The 15,486-nt window shown below is 47.0% G+C and overlaps 1 protein-coding gene across 1 annotated transcript; it reads left to right on the forward strand.

Moving 5' to 3' along the window:
- Nucleotides 1-417: 417 nt before the first annotated feature.
- On the forward strand, nucleotides 418-13,201 carry insc (inscuteable). The gene is made up of 7 exons (XM_070527618.1): nucleotides 418-864; nucleotides 3,784-4,583; nucleotides 4,670-4,818; nucleotides 5,041-5,387; nucleotides 6,115-6,708; nucleotides 8,550-8,775; nucleotides 12,231-13,201. The coding sequence occupies exons 1-7, from the start codon at nucleotides 838-840 to the stop codon at nucleotides 12,437-12,439; spliced, it is 2,352 nt and encodes a 783-aa protein (XP_070383719.1). The 5' UTR covers nucleotides 418-837; the 3' UTR covers nucleotides 12,440-13,201.
- Nucleotides 13,202-15,486: the final 2,285 nt, after the last annotated feature.

The following is a 15,486-nucleotide window of genomic DNA, read 5'->3' on the forward strand; positions in this document are numbered from 1 at the left end:
CTCGCGAGGGTGGAGATGACAGCTGCCACGTGCCGAGGCACGTGGCACAGCTTTGCTGAAAACGCGCGCACGGAAGCTGTCCAGCACTTTAGACTATTTTTTTAAACTCCTCTCCTCGCACACGCGTTCTAGGCGGGCGCGTGGCCGCGCGTAGGCCCGGTGTACGAAAACATCTGCGACGGAGACTTTCCGCTGAAGACTGGGGGCGGAAGAGGGGGGGGGGGGGGCACGCGCTGCCTTTTGGGGCGCTCTTCCGGCACGTGCCAAGGGCGCAGCTGGCCTTGCTCGAACCACGAGATGCCGGCTGTTCGCCGGCAAATGAGGGGGGGGGGGGGTGTTCTCCTGTAGTGGTTGAAGCGGAGGGGCGCGCCAGGTCAGCAACGGGGGCCACAGCGTTGCGAGGGCCCGTGTAGTTGAAGGCTTTTGCTGCATCGGAGAAAGCATGCCTGCTGGCTTGCCGCGGAGGGGAAGCACGGCGAACAAAATACACGGCGGCAGCGTCATTTTCTAAGGAAACGCGCACGAAACGCGCATGGAAGGTGTGTTGATGGAGCGGATAGAGGGGGGTCGGAACCAGACCACGCGCATGTCGCGTGCCAGCTGCGGCAGTGCAAGAGGGGTGACGGCCGGCACGCGACCATCTGGCACAGGCGGGGCGTCCTCCTCGCACCCGTGCACCGTATAAAACGTGCCGCGGCTCCGCGCCGCCCGCATTCGTTGCTCTGGTCTCTACTCGGTCGCTGCGCAATGCTGGCCTTTTGCTGAAGGTCTCGCGCAAGTCGGAGATTTGTGGATTTCATACCCGACTCACGGAGGATTTCACGTTCAGCAACTAAGATGGGACGTGGAGGCATTGACACGTCGGTGAGTTTACTGGTGCCGCGTTCGATCGCTTGCTTTCTTTTTTTCTCTTTCCTTTTTTTTTTTAACGTTGGCTGCCCGCTTTCGGCACGACCGGCCACTGTTCGAAGATACGCATGAGTTCCGTTTCTGTTCCGCTTCCAAAGTGAAACGGCGTAGTAGCGGTATCGCGAACTGAGAACGGCAATATTTAAAAGCAACATCGTATGTTATCCGGTTCAACTTACAGGCATTTCCCGCGTTCCATGATAAACGCTGAACGCAAAATCCGGATGCGAATTTTTACCACACTAAATTATTCACACATCCGTCTATCCTAATCTAAATGAATTATGGTATAGTGAGAAAAATAGTGTCGCTACTATGGTTAAGTGTTCTATGCGCTATTGTTTACTCTGATGGTATTAAAAAGAAAATGCTTCGTTCGATCATTTGTTCACGGTTAGGACCGCAAGAAAGGCCCGCACAGTATTCATTCGCAGAAGATATCGTTGCGCCAGCCCTTGAAGAGATTGCACTCAACGCCGCACCTGGCATACATCGAGCCGTTTGACGCTGGCGCAGTCGGAAAGTGGAGAGTTGCACATACATGTATATAGCAGCTGGAGTGAAATGACACACAAGAAAGAGGGATGTGTGTGTGTGGGGGGGAGGAGGGTCTATATCTAAGGAAGGGAAATTCTGAAAGCATGTCGTGTCAGTCAGGCTCGAATCGATTACAGGTACCAACGAGAAAAATCGCAGACAGTAAGTGGACTCAGTCTATAAATATAGTGAGTCCGTTAATGAGCGTCTGGTAAAAGCACTAAGGCTAGCACTTATGTTACGAAGCGGCACTGAACAATAGTAGGTTTTTCGACGACCATGTTCGAGTCCCATGTCCGTATAGGTGAACCCTTAAATCAGCAGCTTCGGCGTAACTCACTTGCAGCGCCAGGAGGAAGTGCAGTCCACTATCACTGAGTGTTTGTTCCCGTTTAAACACAGATATATATATATATATATATATATATATATATATATATATATATATATATATATATATATATATATATATATATATATATATAGTCATATAATGAGTAGCCAACAAACACTGACACCAAGTACAACATGGGGGAAATTGCATGTGCTTAATAAAGGAAATCAAGTAATGATAAATTAATGGAAATTAAAGTGGATGAAAAAACAACTTGCCGCAGGTGGGAACCGAACCCACAACCTTCGCATGTCGCGTGCGATGCTCTACCAATTGAGCTACCGCGGCGGCGTTTCCCCATCCACTTTCTTGGGTATTTATGTGTACTAGTAGAACCCTGGGAGTGTTAGCCAGCGCCCCCACTCACAGACCTTGGCGGCGGACGTGGAACGTCTTTTTTGCCGCAGGCGTCACGAGAACGTGATCTTTTTCGGGTGAAGGCAACTGGTCAATAAACCCACATATGCTACCTGAAGGCATCAATGTTGCCGGATTCGAGACCCTCGTTATGTAATAAACGAAAAGGGTCTCGAATCCGGCAACATTGATGCCTTCAGGTAGCATATGTGGGTTTATTGACCAGTTGCCTTCACCCGAAAAAGATCACGTTCTCGTGACGCCTGCGGCAAAAAAGACGTTCCACGTCCGCCGCCAAGGTCTGTGAGTGGGGGCGCTGGCTAACACTCCCAGGGTTCTACTAGTACACATAAATACCCAAGAAAGTGGATGGGGAAACGCCGCCGCGGTAGCTCAATTGGTAGAGCATCGCACGCGACATGCGAAGGTTGTAAGTTCCGTTCCCACCTGCGGCAAGTTGTTTTTTCATCCACTTTAATTTCCATTAATTTATCATTACTTGATTTCCTTTATTAAGCACATGCAATTTCCCCTATGTTGTACTTGGTGTCAGTGTTTGTTGGCTACTCATTATATGACTAATAATTATCGAGTCCCTCGGTTAACCCCCTTCTTCTCGTTTATATATATATATATATATATATATATATATATATATATATATATATATATATATATATATATATATATATATATATATATATATATATATATATATATATCAGTCATGCATAGAATCACAGGTTCCGGCACAGAAATAGTTCAAACAATAGAAGCACGTAGGAAAAATAACGACCTTGCGGCCGAGGTCCGGCCTTCATCAAAAGAGCAACTGCAAGCACGGAGAGTTCAATTTATGGATTTTTTTCAGTAAAAAAAAAGCAAAAGTGAGCGAGGGGAAACAATCAACGTGAATACAAACTTTACGAACTTGCGCGTGTACAAAAAAAGGAAACGTAGTCTATGAACAGAAGCCACAGTAGGGTGAGTCGGCGTCGCGGCAGGCAGCCGAGAACCTTCTCAATGTTTTCAACGGTTTATACGTAAACAAATATGTGCATGACTGGCTTCTGGGTAGCATCAAGTAAGGATAACATTTGTAAATCCTTGTTAGCCTGTATGGATGCGTTCCGACGATCTTTTCAACATACGCCTAAGAATTTACGTAGATCGGTTAAAGTGACGTTAAACAAAGCCAGCTTTACTAATTATACTACGTTTATCGTGGACTTGCTAAGTGACAATGAAGCATGTTTTCTGAAATATTCGAAGAGAGGAGCGTGTCTAATTTTCAGACTGAATCCTTGAGAGCAAATATTACATCTCGCTAAAACCACATCACCGACAGATAGGGCTTCCTCGTGGCAACCTTCATAAGTGCAAGCCAATCCCCGCGGCGAAACGTGGCCCGGACAGTAGCGGAAACCATAAGCATTAAAGCTATTCCGAAATTGTAACAGCAGCTCTAAAACGTATGCAGCGTTAATCTGAGTACTCGAGAATCATGCATATTATGCTGGGTATTGTTACGCGAGAATTTGTATATGCGGCAAGCAGAACCCTACATGCCTCATTTTCAACTGCAGGCTAGTGGAAGGAGCCACGAGGTCTTCAAGCTCAACCTGGACACGTCGCTTGACAACTTCGACCTGTTCCACAAGAGCGTCCTCCCCTACCAGATTAGCAAGGTATCACCCGGAATCGGCTGTGCACCTCCCAGTGAAGAGGTTGGGCAAGAGGATTGGCTGTCTCACTCAATCGAGCAGGTCTGTCGCAAGACCCTGTACAAAAATGTTCAATACAGGACCATAAACATGTCTTCCGAAGCTGGCAGTGAGAAGGACGTATGCCACGTTCAGAAAGATAAACTTGCAGAAAAGCCAAAAATCGACGCCCCCCATTCGACGCCGGCCAAGTCAGCGCCACCGAACAACAAAGCGACCGATCTGAAGACGCCGGAGAATGTCAAGGTTCCTGTGCCGAAGACGCCAAAGACGAGCACACCCAAGAGTGCGTCCTCGTTCATGAAACGATGCCGGAGGGGCAGCTCGTTTCGCCTGCTGCGATCTTCAGAGAAGAAGAACGTCCGGTTTGCTTCCACAGAGGACCTTGCCGCCGAGGAACGAGATTCGCCCAACGGTTCCCTTGTGCCACTGTCAGAGACCAGAGTCAATGCGGAAGAAGCACTAAAAAGCATATATGCCACTGTCAGTCCCATTGTACCGACAGACCTCAGAGATGTTTGCCGAAGGCTTCCCTTCGCTGATGAAGATGCGATGATGTCACCTGTTAAAAAACCAGAAACTCCCGAATGCTCTTTCCTTAATTCTGCCATACTTCCCGAGAACAGCCCCCTGGGACACTACCTGCAGTGGATCGTTGAGCAGTAAGTAGTAATGCCAACTATTTCATCGCTTGTGACACGCGGTTAGTGCCTTCATGACATCTCATTAATTCTTGCCACTATTTCAGGTCGGGATTGAGCTCCGTGCCCAGCGTCCAGCAGTGGCTCAAGGCGGTGCGCCTTTCAGTAGAGAACGAGTGCCTCAGCTCCCTGCAAAGCAAGTCCCTCACCAAGGACCCAGCCCTCGCTGCCGTGCTGGCCGTCGGAGATGCGCACGGTACGTCACCAGCGTTCAAGCAGAATTCGTAACATATGGTACTGTGTGGTGCTTACGTCATCAATCCGTAGAATGGATTGAGCGCTGCGACAGCAAAGCTTCATTTAACGGGCTAGCAGAGTCATTTTAGCCGCTTTCACTTTATCACGTTGCAAACGCGACTTGTGTCGGAGAGATCCGTTATTCTCACGAAAGGTGCCTCTTGCTGGTTTGTTCTCACAGACGCCATCACGTCACTGCAAGACCGCGTTGATTCGGTTATGGCTACCGTAACTCACGTGGCCAGGAGGCTCCAGCAGGGACTATGGCTCAAGTTCTGCAGCAGCACTCCCGGTCTCAGTTCGGAGGTGAACGACCTGCTGCGAGACTACAAGACTGTCATCCACGGCTCCTCGCCGTATTCGCGCAAAGTAGAAAGCCACCTGCACCGACTGCTGCAAAACCTCCGAGAGATCGGAGCAAGGCCCAACTGCAAGCCTGTCGAACTAGAGACCATCGTATCCCTCATGACAGACATCAAGAACACTGTACAGACGCTCTGCAACTCGCTCATCTTGAAAGATCTGGAGGTTGGTTCATTTCTTTGTTGCGACTCATTCGCTGCAGCACAGACTAAGTACAGTACACAAGTTCCACCCTAAAGAAGGCTCGTTTACTTTTCACCATTTGGACGCTTTCTTTATGTTTCGAAGAAAAAGATGTAAAAATCGGATCATCACATCTATTAAATTTTTTGGTTTTACGCGCCAAAACCGCAATCTGATTATCAGGCACGCCGTAGTGTAGGGCCGGATCAATTTTGAACTAGGAAATTTTAACTTGTGTCTAAAGCTATAAGTATACGAGCGTTCTTGCATTTCGCCCCCTCCCACTTCAGTGGCAGGTCGAATCCCCTACGTCTATTTGTATAATTATTATGTCTTATGTAGAATACTACCAAATATGGAACACACGTTGCAAACGTCAGTGCCGTAGCACCTTCACGATGAATAAAAGTAATGTACCGGGTTACGTATATAATAAAGAAAAACAGACTTACCTGCGCTAGATGTCGCAATTCTGTCGAATCATCAGAATTACTTGAGGCAGACAATACCTACAAGGGAAATTACATAATGATGTTAGTTAATGAACATAGTTTAATTAAGCTTGTAATTGATCATTTTAGAGCCCATGTCACAATTTCAAAATTCAAACCAAGCTGTAACGAAGTCGCATCATACAGTCTTGTGATTAGAGCATGACAGGACAAGCCGAAGTCATTGCGATTACTTATCACTTTTTTTTTTCATGCAGAAAATAGTGAAGATGAGCCGAGAGAACCGGGCCCCGAGTTGCGCCCGGCGATCTGTAGCCGCACTGAGCAGCTTGGGCGAAGCTGGTCCGGATATGTGCGACCTGATCACGCGAGTGGGTGGCGTCAGCGCCCTCCTGTCGATCGCCGAGGATGCCGGTCTGCGGCCGCTAAAGTGCGCCACCGTCCGTGCGCTGACCATCATATGTGGCCACTCGGTGGCCATTCGGCAGCTGGAGCAGGCGGGCGGCATCGAATGCATCGAGAGAATCCTGAGGGACGCCGACGCCAGTCAACAGGAGAAGTGCGAGGCAGTTGGCTTGCTGGCCCAAATCACTGCCCCGTGGGTCGACTGCACCGGCGGCACATTGAGGCACATGTCGAGGCATATGGACTCGCTGGTCTCATCTCTAACTGGAATCATCGAGCAGGCCAACAGCGGAGACGTGTTTCTGCTGTCCGCGGCTGCGCTCGCCAACCTCTCCTTCTTGGATCGCGTAGCTCTGGAGTGCATCCACAGGAACAAATCTGTGCGCGCTCTCATGCTGGCAACCAGGCAGAAGGACCTGGCCTGTTCCATCTTCGCCAAGGATCAGGTGAGACTTGGGTGGTGGTGGTGAAAAACTTTATTGAAAGGGGGAAGGGTAAAGAGGGACGTGGCTGAGGGTTAGGGCTCAAGTAAGGCCCTGGGCTCGCTTGGCCTTTTCCGCCCAGTCCACCAGTTCAAGTTGTGAGACTTGGGTATTTCCAACTGCGGCAGGCTTATAAATTCCGACAAGGGAACCGACTAGCTTGTCCACAAGCACGTTGCGAAGCTGTTAAGGGCCAATTCAACGTATCTCTCGCATTTTTGTGTGAATTCGGTGATTTCATGAGCGCTTCGTAATACGTAGTTCGGTGACCGCTTCGCGTTGCCCCTTTCTTAAGATCTCATGTTTTCTAGCGGTAACTTCCCAAAATCATATACAACCAACCGGCGTACACCAACACTCTGCTATGATAATTCGGTGGTCGCGTAATACGACGTTTTCACGTCGCTCAGGCCGATCAACTATAATCCTTACTGGGGCCCTGCCACGCCACTTAGACCCGGGGTGCTATTCTAGACACTGTCGAATTCCGCCATGCTTATGCTTTGAGCCAATCAGCAGCTGACCTCCTGTGAGTCAATCGAAGGCGACATTTGACAGTTTCTAGGAAATCACACTTGTCTGGAGTGGTCGTGCGATGTAGGAAAAGATCGCCAAGAGCCGGCATGAGTGGCATTATCGAAGCGGAGGTCTCCATGTTAACTCTACCAGAAACTTGTTTTGAGATAGTTGATGTGCCATGGCTCGAGGTATCAACGGCGGAAAATAGACGTGGACAACGAACACCTATATACGATAGGATGGGCGGCCGTCCGGTCTTATGTTGCCGCTTCTGTTATGGCGCCGCTGATTTCCCGAAGCAACTCCGAGTGAGCTGAATGGCGGCTGAGGACCAAAAAAAAATGTAGTCAGCACCAACACTAGCTAACGGGAAAATTAGCTTGACCATGAAACCTCGTCCGCATTAGCACGGTATTTGTTGGGCTGACCTTTGGTGCATATTGACAGGCTCGACCAGCATAACTTTGCACGTAAGCATGTCATAGTCTCATGGCCTAGAGTTTCACAAAAACGTTTTAGAGGAATATCTGAACTGCAGACGTTATAGTGGGAATCATCAGTAATACACAGATAAGTCTGTTCCATGGAAAGCAACACCGGGTTTAGGTTGTTGTTTCCTAAATCAAACGTATTGCATACTGCTCTTGCGAAATTCCTTTGGAGCACACGTGCTTTGCATTCACCGCCAAAACATATAATCACATAATTTCAAGCGCATACGTACACATATAAGTGTATATATGTGGCTAAGGTAATATGTGGCAAGCAACACTCGCCTGAATAGCAGCTTGGGCTTGTTGGTTTTCCATCCTGCTAGTAACAGCGCAGAATGTAGACAAGGGACGAGACAAGAAGACACCACAAGCGCTGCTGTGCGCGCTACAGCGCTTGTGGTGTCTTCTTGTCTCGTCCCTTGTCTACATTTTGCGCTGTTACTAGCAGGAACACTCGCCTGGCGTTCTTATTTGTGGCAGAACTTCTAAGCACAGAAATTATAAATTAGAGCATAAATTACAAAAAACATTACCTTTGAGGAAGAATGCTTAGTCTTCAGACCTACTCTTTTAAATTCAAGTTGCTATGACAGCTGGAATAGTGTTCAACAGTTGTCATGATATTAAGAAAATTATATATGTGATCTAGCCCCGGCTGTCAGTTTCTTACTGTCTGGAGATACATATATATAGACTATCGCGTGCAGTATATAAGAAACAGGCGCGGGCACACGTGAGCATTGCGCACCTCCTGTATTTTGCCTTCACTCAAGCGCGCCTTGCCCATCACAGGTTGCGACGATCCTCGCTAATGCTTCGGCCGGGAGGTACTGCCACGCCGATATCATCGAGTCCGGCGCGCTGATTCAACTCGTCTGTTACCTGCAAGTTCGCCCTTCCAGCCTGCACAGCAGCGGAGAAGTGGATGCCTGCGAACGCGTCTTGCAGAAATCTGCGATCGCTCTGGCGCGCCTCTGTTCATGCTCAAGCACAGCCAACATGGTCTTGCAAATGCAAGGTATGTTCCTCAAGCACTTTGCGCTGCTTCATTTTCGAAACGGCAACCGTTCACGAACGGAAATTTACGAAATGTAAGGAAGCCATAACATTAAAACATGGCGTGTATGCACGCACGCACACACACAAACACACACACACACACACACACACACACACACACACACAAAAGGAAAGGAAATATAAAACTAGCGACAGGAAGGCTCATGTAGCTGTCGTTCTCTTTACCTTGAATTATATGAATTTACGCACGTTAAAGGCCGCCTTATAATATGGAGGAAAGAAAGACATCTGACTTTTAAAGGGCAACTCCGACGATTTTTCGATGTCAACGGATGTCAGTGACATTCTTTGGGTACGTTCTTCTGCTCACTTCGGTCATGTCCTCAAGAAAGCAGGTTTGAGAGTTACGCAGAATTTTTTACAAATGGATTTATTGCCTCGAACACCGTACGTTACCTCCTCACTTACGGGTCACAACTGGAACCACCTGCACATTTTAGGTTGTGGTGCCACGCACGTTTTCTGAATCGAACAAACCTTGAGTATGGCGTAAGGAGTGGTACACGCGGAGCATGCCGGGTTCATGCAGACGACAGCGACGAGAGAGGAATCGACGATCGCTAGCTACTGCTTGGCGAGAGAAGTTGCTGTCGCGAGAAGTTGCATTCCCTGTGGACGTGCAAGAGATGTTGTGGTGTTGCGTTGCTGGCTGCACGAACTTCAGCCCTCGCCATCCGCGCACACAGTTCGAGCCGATGCCGATCGCGTTCAGCCGAGGTTAAGCCTATCACAGTCGCGGGGTTCGTGCGAAAACTGCTGTCGGGTCTGAGCGAATCAACTGAAGCCAATGAAGCCATAGTAGGATGAACAAAACTGCTTCTGTAGTTATGTTTCGACCATATGAATATCAAGTAAACCATTCCTCAATTCATACATTGCACACGCAAAAAGCCAGAAGCGACGACATGACGCGCTGTAAACATCTGTATGTTGCCGTTGTCGACGGCGGGCGATGACGGCGACCGTTGTCGATGACTCGCTGGCACTTTCCTAAAATAAATGTGACTACGTACATGGGTGTATTTTTACATATTCTTATGCTGACTCAATATTTAGCCTACAAAGTGCACTGTTTGCCTCGTATCCCAAATGGGCATGCAGCAAGCGGAGGCCATTTTCGATACAGTATAGCGCAAACCATCACCTCGTTCAGCTGCAAACGGTGTCAATACTGGCATCGGCGTTTCCACACTAAAACTACGCGTTCTCTAAATAAACAACCAGACGCGCCAAGTCCTAACCTGTGTCGGAAGACGTTAATTGTGTGCATGAACGGAATACGAAGAACGGTAACTGGCAGCACAACAACGCTCCCGTACGGTCTTCCGCTCGCTGTTTTCGAAGATGTGTGGTTGCTCATATCAGCGCAGCTCAGAGTGATGCAACGTTGCTTGCATGTACTAAATCTGTGTGTTTTGATATGTTCTGACATTAATTGATGTCAACAACGAGCGGCTAGCATTCTATCTCAAGCAAACGACGAGCCATCGCTGTACCTGCCGATGTAAACAAGTGCACCGGTCGGTGCTTTTTATTGTCTCTGGCGTTCTTGCAGGATACAAATGAGAAAAGTCGTGCTCCACATATTACAGTGAGTATGCGAAGAGCTTCCCTGAGACGGGTTAAAACACCTAAAATAGCAAGCAGCACGTATGAAGTCAGTGGTCAGGGCTACCCTTGGTGTTCCAAGACTAAACCCCAAGAGCGATTTTGTGCGAGACAGCGACGAGCGACGGCTTCGAGCGTCAAAACGGGCCGTGGCTTGAACAAATCGCTCGGTCTTGTCACTCGATCGCTCATTTCTAGAAATCTAGAATTCGTCGCTCGTCGCCTGGAAGTGCTATATATGAGCGACTAGCCAATAGCGCGAAGCCGGAACTGGATGTACATCACTCATATACTACCGATTGTCGCACAGAAGGAGAAAACGATTGAATTTTTATACGTGCAAGGATAAGAACCTCTGCAAGACTCCCAGAAATATTTTATGCTGCTTTTTACAGTAAGATACACAAACTTAAAATTAATAATGCACGCGTCACGCTAGTTTCGGGCCGTATATTGCTGCCCTCATACCGGCAACATCGGGGAGACGTCGCTCAAAATCGTCGCTCGCATGGGGTACGACTTGTAGGCGACGAGCGAAAGCGACAGCCATCTCCATCGCATCGCTTGTCGCGCGCAAGATCGCTTGCATGGGGTTTACACTTCATGTTGCAGCGAGATACGCTGCGCATGGGCGCTGGCTCTCGTGGTGGCGGATCGAACGCGAACTTGACTAACTACTCCCGTCATTCTAGCGTCACATCCATGAAAAGAACGTTAAACTTATCGGACCTTTCCTTCCGCCGCAGATTCTCCCGCCTGACTCTTTTTCATAAAACTTACCACTACAATCAAGTATTGAAAGTCCCTCATCTTTCACTACTTTGCTACGTCTCAGCTAGGACCGATCACTTTCTCAAAGTAAGCTTGCCATCGTGTCGCATTAACTTATGCTATGATTCTTTCGTCCCAAAAATAACCACCGAATGGAACCACCTTCCCTACTCCATTGCTGACATTGCTGATACAGAATGATTCAAAATCGCCTTGAAAAAGCCTTGTAATGTTTTTTTTTTTGCTGTTATTTCACTGCACACGTTTGTGTCCATATGCCACTCCTTTCTTTAGTGTCTTCGGGCCCTGAAAGTATAAACAATAAATAAATAAATAAATACATAAATAAACGGCGATTCGGGGCTGTTCAATTGGTCGGAATCATAGCTGTCACTGTTTCACAGATCAAGAGAGCTGGTGCAACTGACATTTTCGCCCGAAGGTCCGACGCGGTCACGAATTAGTCGAGCTTCTGCTCTTCGCCGGTTTCGTTCGTCTCGCGGGCGAGACCGGCATGCCTTGCGCGCCTTCCCCGCTGGGTTACCTCTCGTGACGTCACAGGAAGAGGTTCGCTCGGCTGCTTGGTCAAGTTGCGGTTTCGTTTTTGTGCTTTTTTGCTGATTTAAAATTATTTTCGAATTTGCGGAACAATCTTACTATCATCATCGACATTTACTGTCCCTTAAGGACCCCTTTCAGGGTATTACATAGACGCGTGACAGTGGGGTCTCGGGTACCTAAACATTCTATTACCTTGACATTGTCAAGAAATCGCCGGAGTTGCCCTTCCAATCCACTGTAGAAAGGTTGTTTAACACGTTTAACGGTGAATTACCATTGCGCGATGTTCATAGTCTAGTCGAAACTAGTGTGAACATCAAACCAAGAAGTTTTTCAATATTCAATACGAGTAATCTTTCCCTCGTGTAAAAAGATAGTGTGCGCAAAAAAAAAAATAGCAGAAACCTTTCATGTGCGTACCCGTTTAACCAGGGACATTTTTCTTGCATTCAGGTGTGCAAAGACTTGTTCGGCTGTGCAAGGAACCAAAGGAACGCAACAGCAGCAACTCTGTCCTAGTGGCCTGCCTGGCTGCACTCCGCAAGATCGCCGCCTCGTCCGGTCACAAGGATCTGAAGGACCTCGGCGCCACTGACCTTGTGAAGGACGATTTGTGGAACTCTTTCAAGCAGTATTCAGTTGCCCATGAAAGTTACGTCTAATGATGGCCGAAAGCTGACGACGAAGCTCGTGCGTTCCCATGTGCGCACCGAGGCTGTCATTACATGCAAACATTCATCAAAAGGAGCCCAAAGCATTTACACAAAATGCGGCAACGTAGCAACGAGAAAAGAAAAAAAAACACACCGGCTATACTCTAAGTCAGCGGCAGCATCTCTCTTCGGACACGGGTCAGTCAAAAGCAGAGGAAGCCGTGCAGACCGTGATAGCGCGCCTTAAATTTGTCAATTATATATCTAGACGAATCTGCCGACGAAAGATCTGCATGTTCGCGCTTTCCTTTATGGATGAGTCGACTAGTTGCGAGTTGATCCAGCAGTGGTGCTAGAATCATGTCCCCGTGACGCAACAAATCTAGTCAAGGACCTAGTCTTTCGAAACGCTGAATAGTGTACATTATACCAAGCACTGCTTTCTGTCGACTCTGATTGTGATAGTAGTGTGCCCTTCAATAATGCACAAACTGTAAATGACGTATATACTTGATCGCGACAGTGACCAGATTATTGCATTATGTAGCTTTTTTCACTGTGTTTTATGTCGCTACCTTAAGTACAGCTTGTGGCCAAAGACTAATGTACGTCGCAGTTTTAATTCTACTTCTGTTTTCTGTGTCTTCAAGTGAAAACGCTACATCCCTACGAGTGTTATTCATGATTTATAGTCGTTTTATCTATAGCGGTAAATTTCTTCACAAGACAGTGTTTGGTCTGTGTTCAGAAATAAACTGGCATGCACTTTAACATGGTTTGGTTTCGTTACTATTCAAGCTATACCTCCATTATTCAAGGATACCTCCATTAGATACACTAATCAACAGGATACCAAAACTCCTCCTATAACTAGCCATGAGGTCATAAGGGCCTTGCAAGACATGAAATGAGGAAGAGCGGCAGAAGAAGATGGAATAACAGTCTAGTTAATCAAAGATGGAGGACACAGAATGCTTGGAAAGCTGGCGGCTCTTTATACGATGTGTCTATCGACTGCAAGGGTCCCAGAAAACTGGAAGAATGCAAACATTATGCTAATCCACAAAAAAGGGAGACGTTAAAGAATTGGAAAATTATAGGCCCATTAGCTTACTCCCAGTATTATATAAAATATTTACCCAAATAATCTCCAATAGAATAAGGGCAACATTGGACTTTAGTCAACCAAGGGGCAGGCTGGCTTCAGGAAGAGATACTCTACAATGGATCACATCCATGTCATTAATCAGGTTATCGAGAAATACGCACAGTACAATAAGTCTCTCTATATGGCTTTCATAGATTACGAAGAGGCATTTAATTCAGTAGAGATACCAGCAGTCATAGAGGCATCGCGTAATCAAGGAGTACAGAACTCGTACGTAAATAGCTTGGAAAATATCTACAGAGGTTTTACAGCTACCTTAATTCTACACAAGGAAAGCAGGAAGATACCTATAAAGGAAGGGGTCAGAGAAGGAGACACAATCTCTCCAATGGTATTCACTGCGTGCTTGGAAGAAGTATTCAAGCCATTTATCTCAGCACCTTTCTCAGCACCTTTCAGTTTGGCGATGACATTGTTCTATTCAGCAACAATGCAGACAAGTTACAACAAATGATTGAGGACCTTAACATAGAGGATGTAAGAGTGGGGTTGAAGATTAATATGCTGAAGACAAAGATAATGATGAATAGTCGGGCAAGGAAATAAGAGTTCCAGATCTCCAGTCAGCCTCTAGAGTCTGCGAAGGGGCACGTTTAACTAGGTCAATTAATCACAGGGAACCCTGACCATGAGAAGTAAATTTACAGAAGGATAAAAATGGGTTGGAGCGCTTACGGCAGACTTTGTCAGCTCCCGATTGGAAGCTTACGCTTATCATTGAAATGGAAGGTGTACAATCAGTGCGTTTTACCGGCGCTGACATGTGGAGCAGAAACTTGGCGACTGACAAAGAAGCTTGAGAACAAGTTGAGGACCGCGCAAAGAGTGATGGAACGAAGATTTCTAGGCATAACGTTAAGACAGAGAGTGGTTGGGATCAGAGAGCAAATGGGTATAGCCGATATTCTAATTGACATAAAGAGAAAGAAAATGAAGCTGAGCCGGTGATGTAATGTGCAGGTTTGGTAACCGGTGGACCATTAGAGTTACAGAATGGGTACCAATATAATTAAGGGAAACACAGTCGAGGACGGCAGAAGACTAGGTGCAGCGATGAAATTAGGAAATTCGCGGGCGCTAGTTGAAATCGGTTGGCGCAGGACCGGGGTAATAGCAGATCGCAGGGAAAGGATTTAGTCGTGCAGTGGGCATAAAACAGGATGATGATGATTCAAGTATTATTCAAGTACTCAATATATTAGACGGGAAAGGCTCAGGAGGGAGGATCAACAGCGAATATCTCAACCTTCGATTTGCAGAAGACATTATCCTGCTCAGCAACACTGCATGGATGAACTGCAACAAACGATTGAGGGCCTTAACTGAGAAAGCATAAGAGTCCGGTTGAAGATTATAGTGCAGGAGACAAAGGTAATAGTAAAATTTTCTTTGTCGGCTCTTCTTGCTTCTCTTTTCTTTGCTGAAATGTGAAGTCTCTTGTGTGATGATCTGCAGCGATGATCAAATGCAGACAGGAAGCGAGGCAGACCAAAATGAACAAGATGACGTTTATAGGTAAGCGTTTCTATGCTGATACATGGCAGATAAAACAAATGAATTACAACTTGAACAATTGAGAAACACTGTCTCACTCTTTGATTGTCTCAATGACTGTTAGAACTCACTCGTTTTAGCGTACATTGTACGGCGGCACTCACTGATCTATCGGCAATCCTGATTTCAGTCCAGTCTGACGGACAGGATATCGTCTGGATTAATGTAGTTCAAACAGACAAAAAAAAAGGGCGGTCGGACGGTCCATTGGCCCGTCCCACAGAAGAGTTACACGTCTGCTAAGCCACAACCCAAAAGAACGGGCTTACTCTTAAAGAGACAGACAAGGGCTTAGAACATGCATAGAGATAACCCTGCTGATGGAAAGATTGCC

The sequence above is a fragment of the Dermacentor albipictus genome, chromosome 10 (genome assembly GCF_038994185.2).
Source record: "Dermacentor albipictus isolate Rhodes 1998 colony chromosome 10, USDA_Dalb.pri_finalv2, whole genome shotgun sequence".
NCBI classification, from domain to species: Eukaryota; Metazoa; Arthropoda; class Arachnida; order Ixodida; family Ixodidae; genus Dermacentor; species Dermacentor albipictus.

Bases quoted from the DNA above. Each gene is read 5' to 3' on its own strand.
- insc (XM_070527618.1), top strand. From the start codon at position 838: ATGGGACGTGGAGGCATTGACACGTCG. The intron at 865-3,783 runs GTGAGTTTACTG...TTTCAACTGCAG, and splicing joins GTGGAGGCATTGACACGTCG to GCTAGTGGAAGGAGCCACGA. The intron at 4,584-4,669 runs GTAAGTAGTAAT...CCACTATTTCAG, and splicing joins CTGCAGTGGATCGTTGAGCA to GTCGGGATTGAGCTCCGTGC.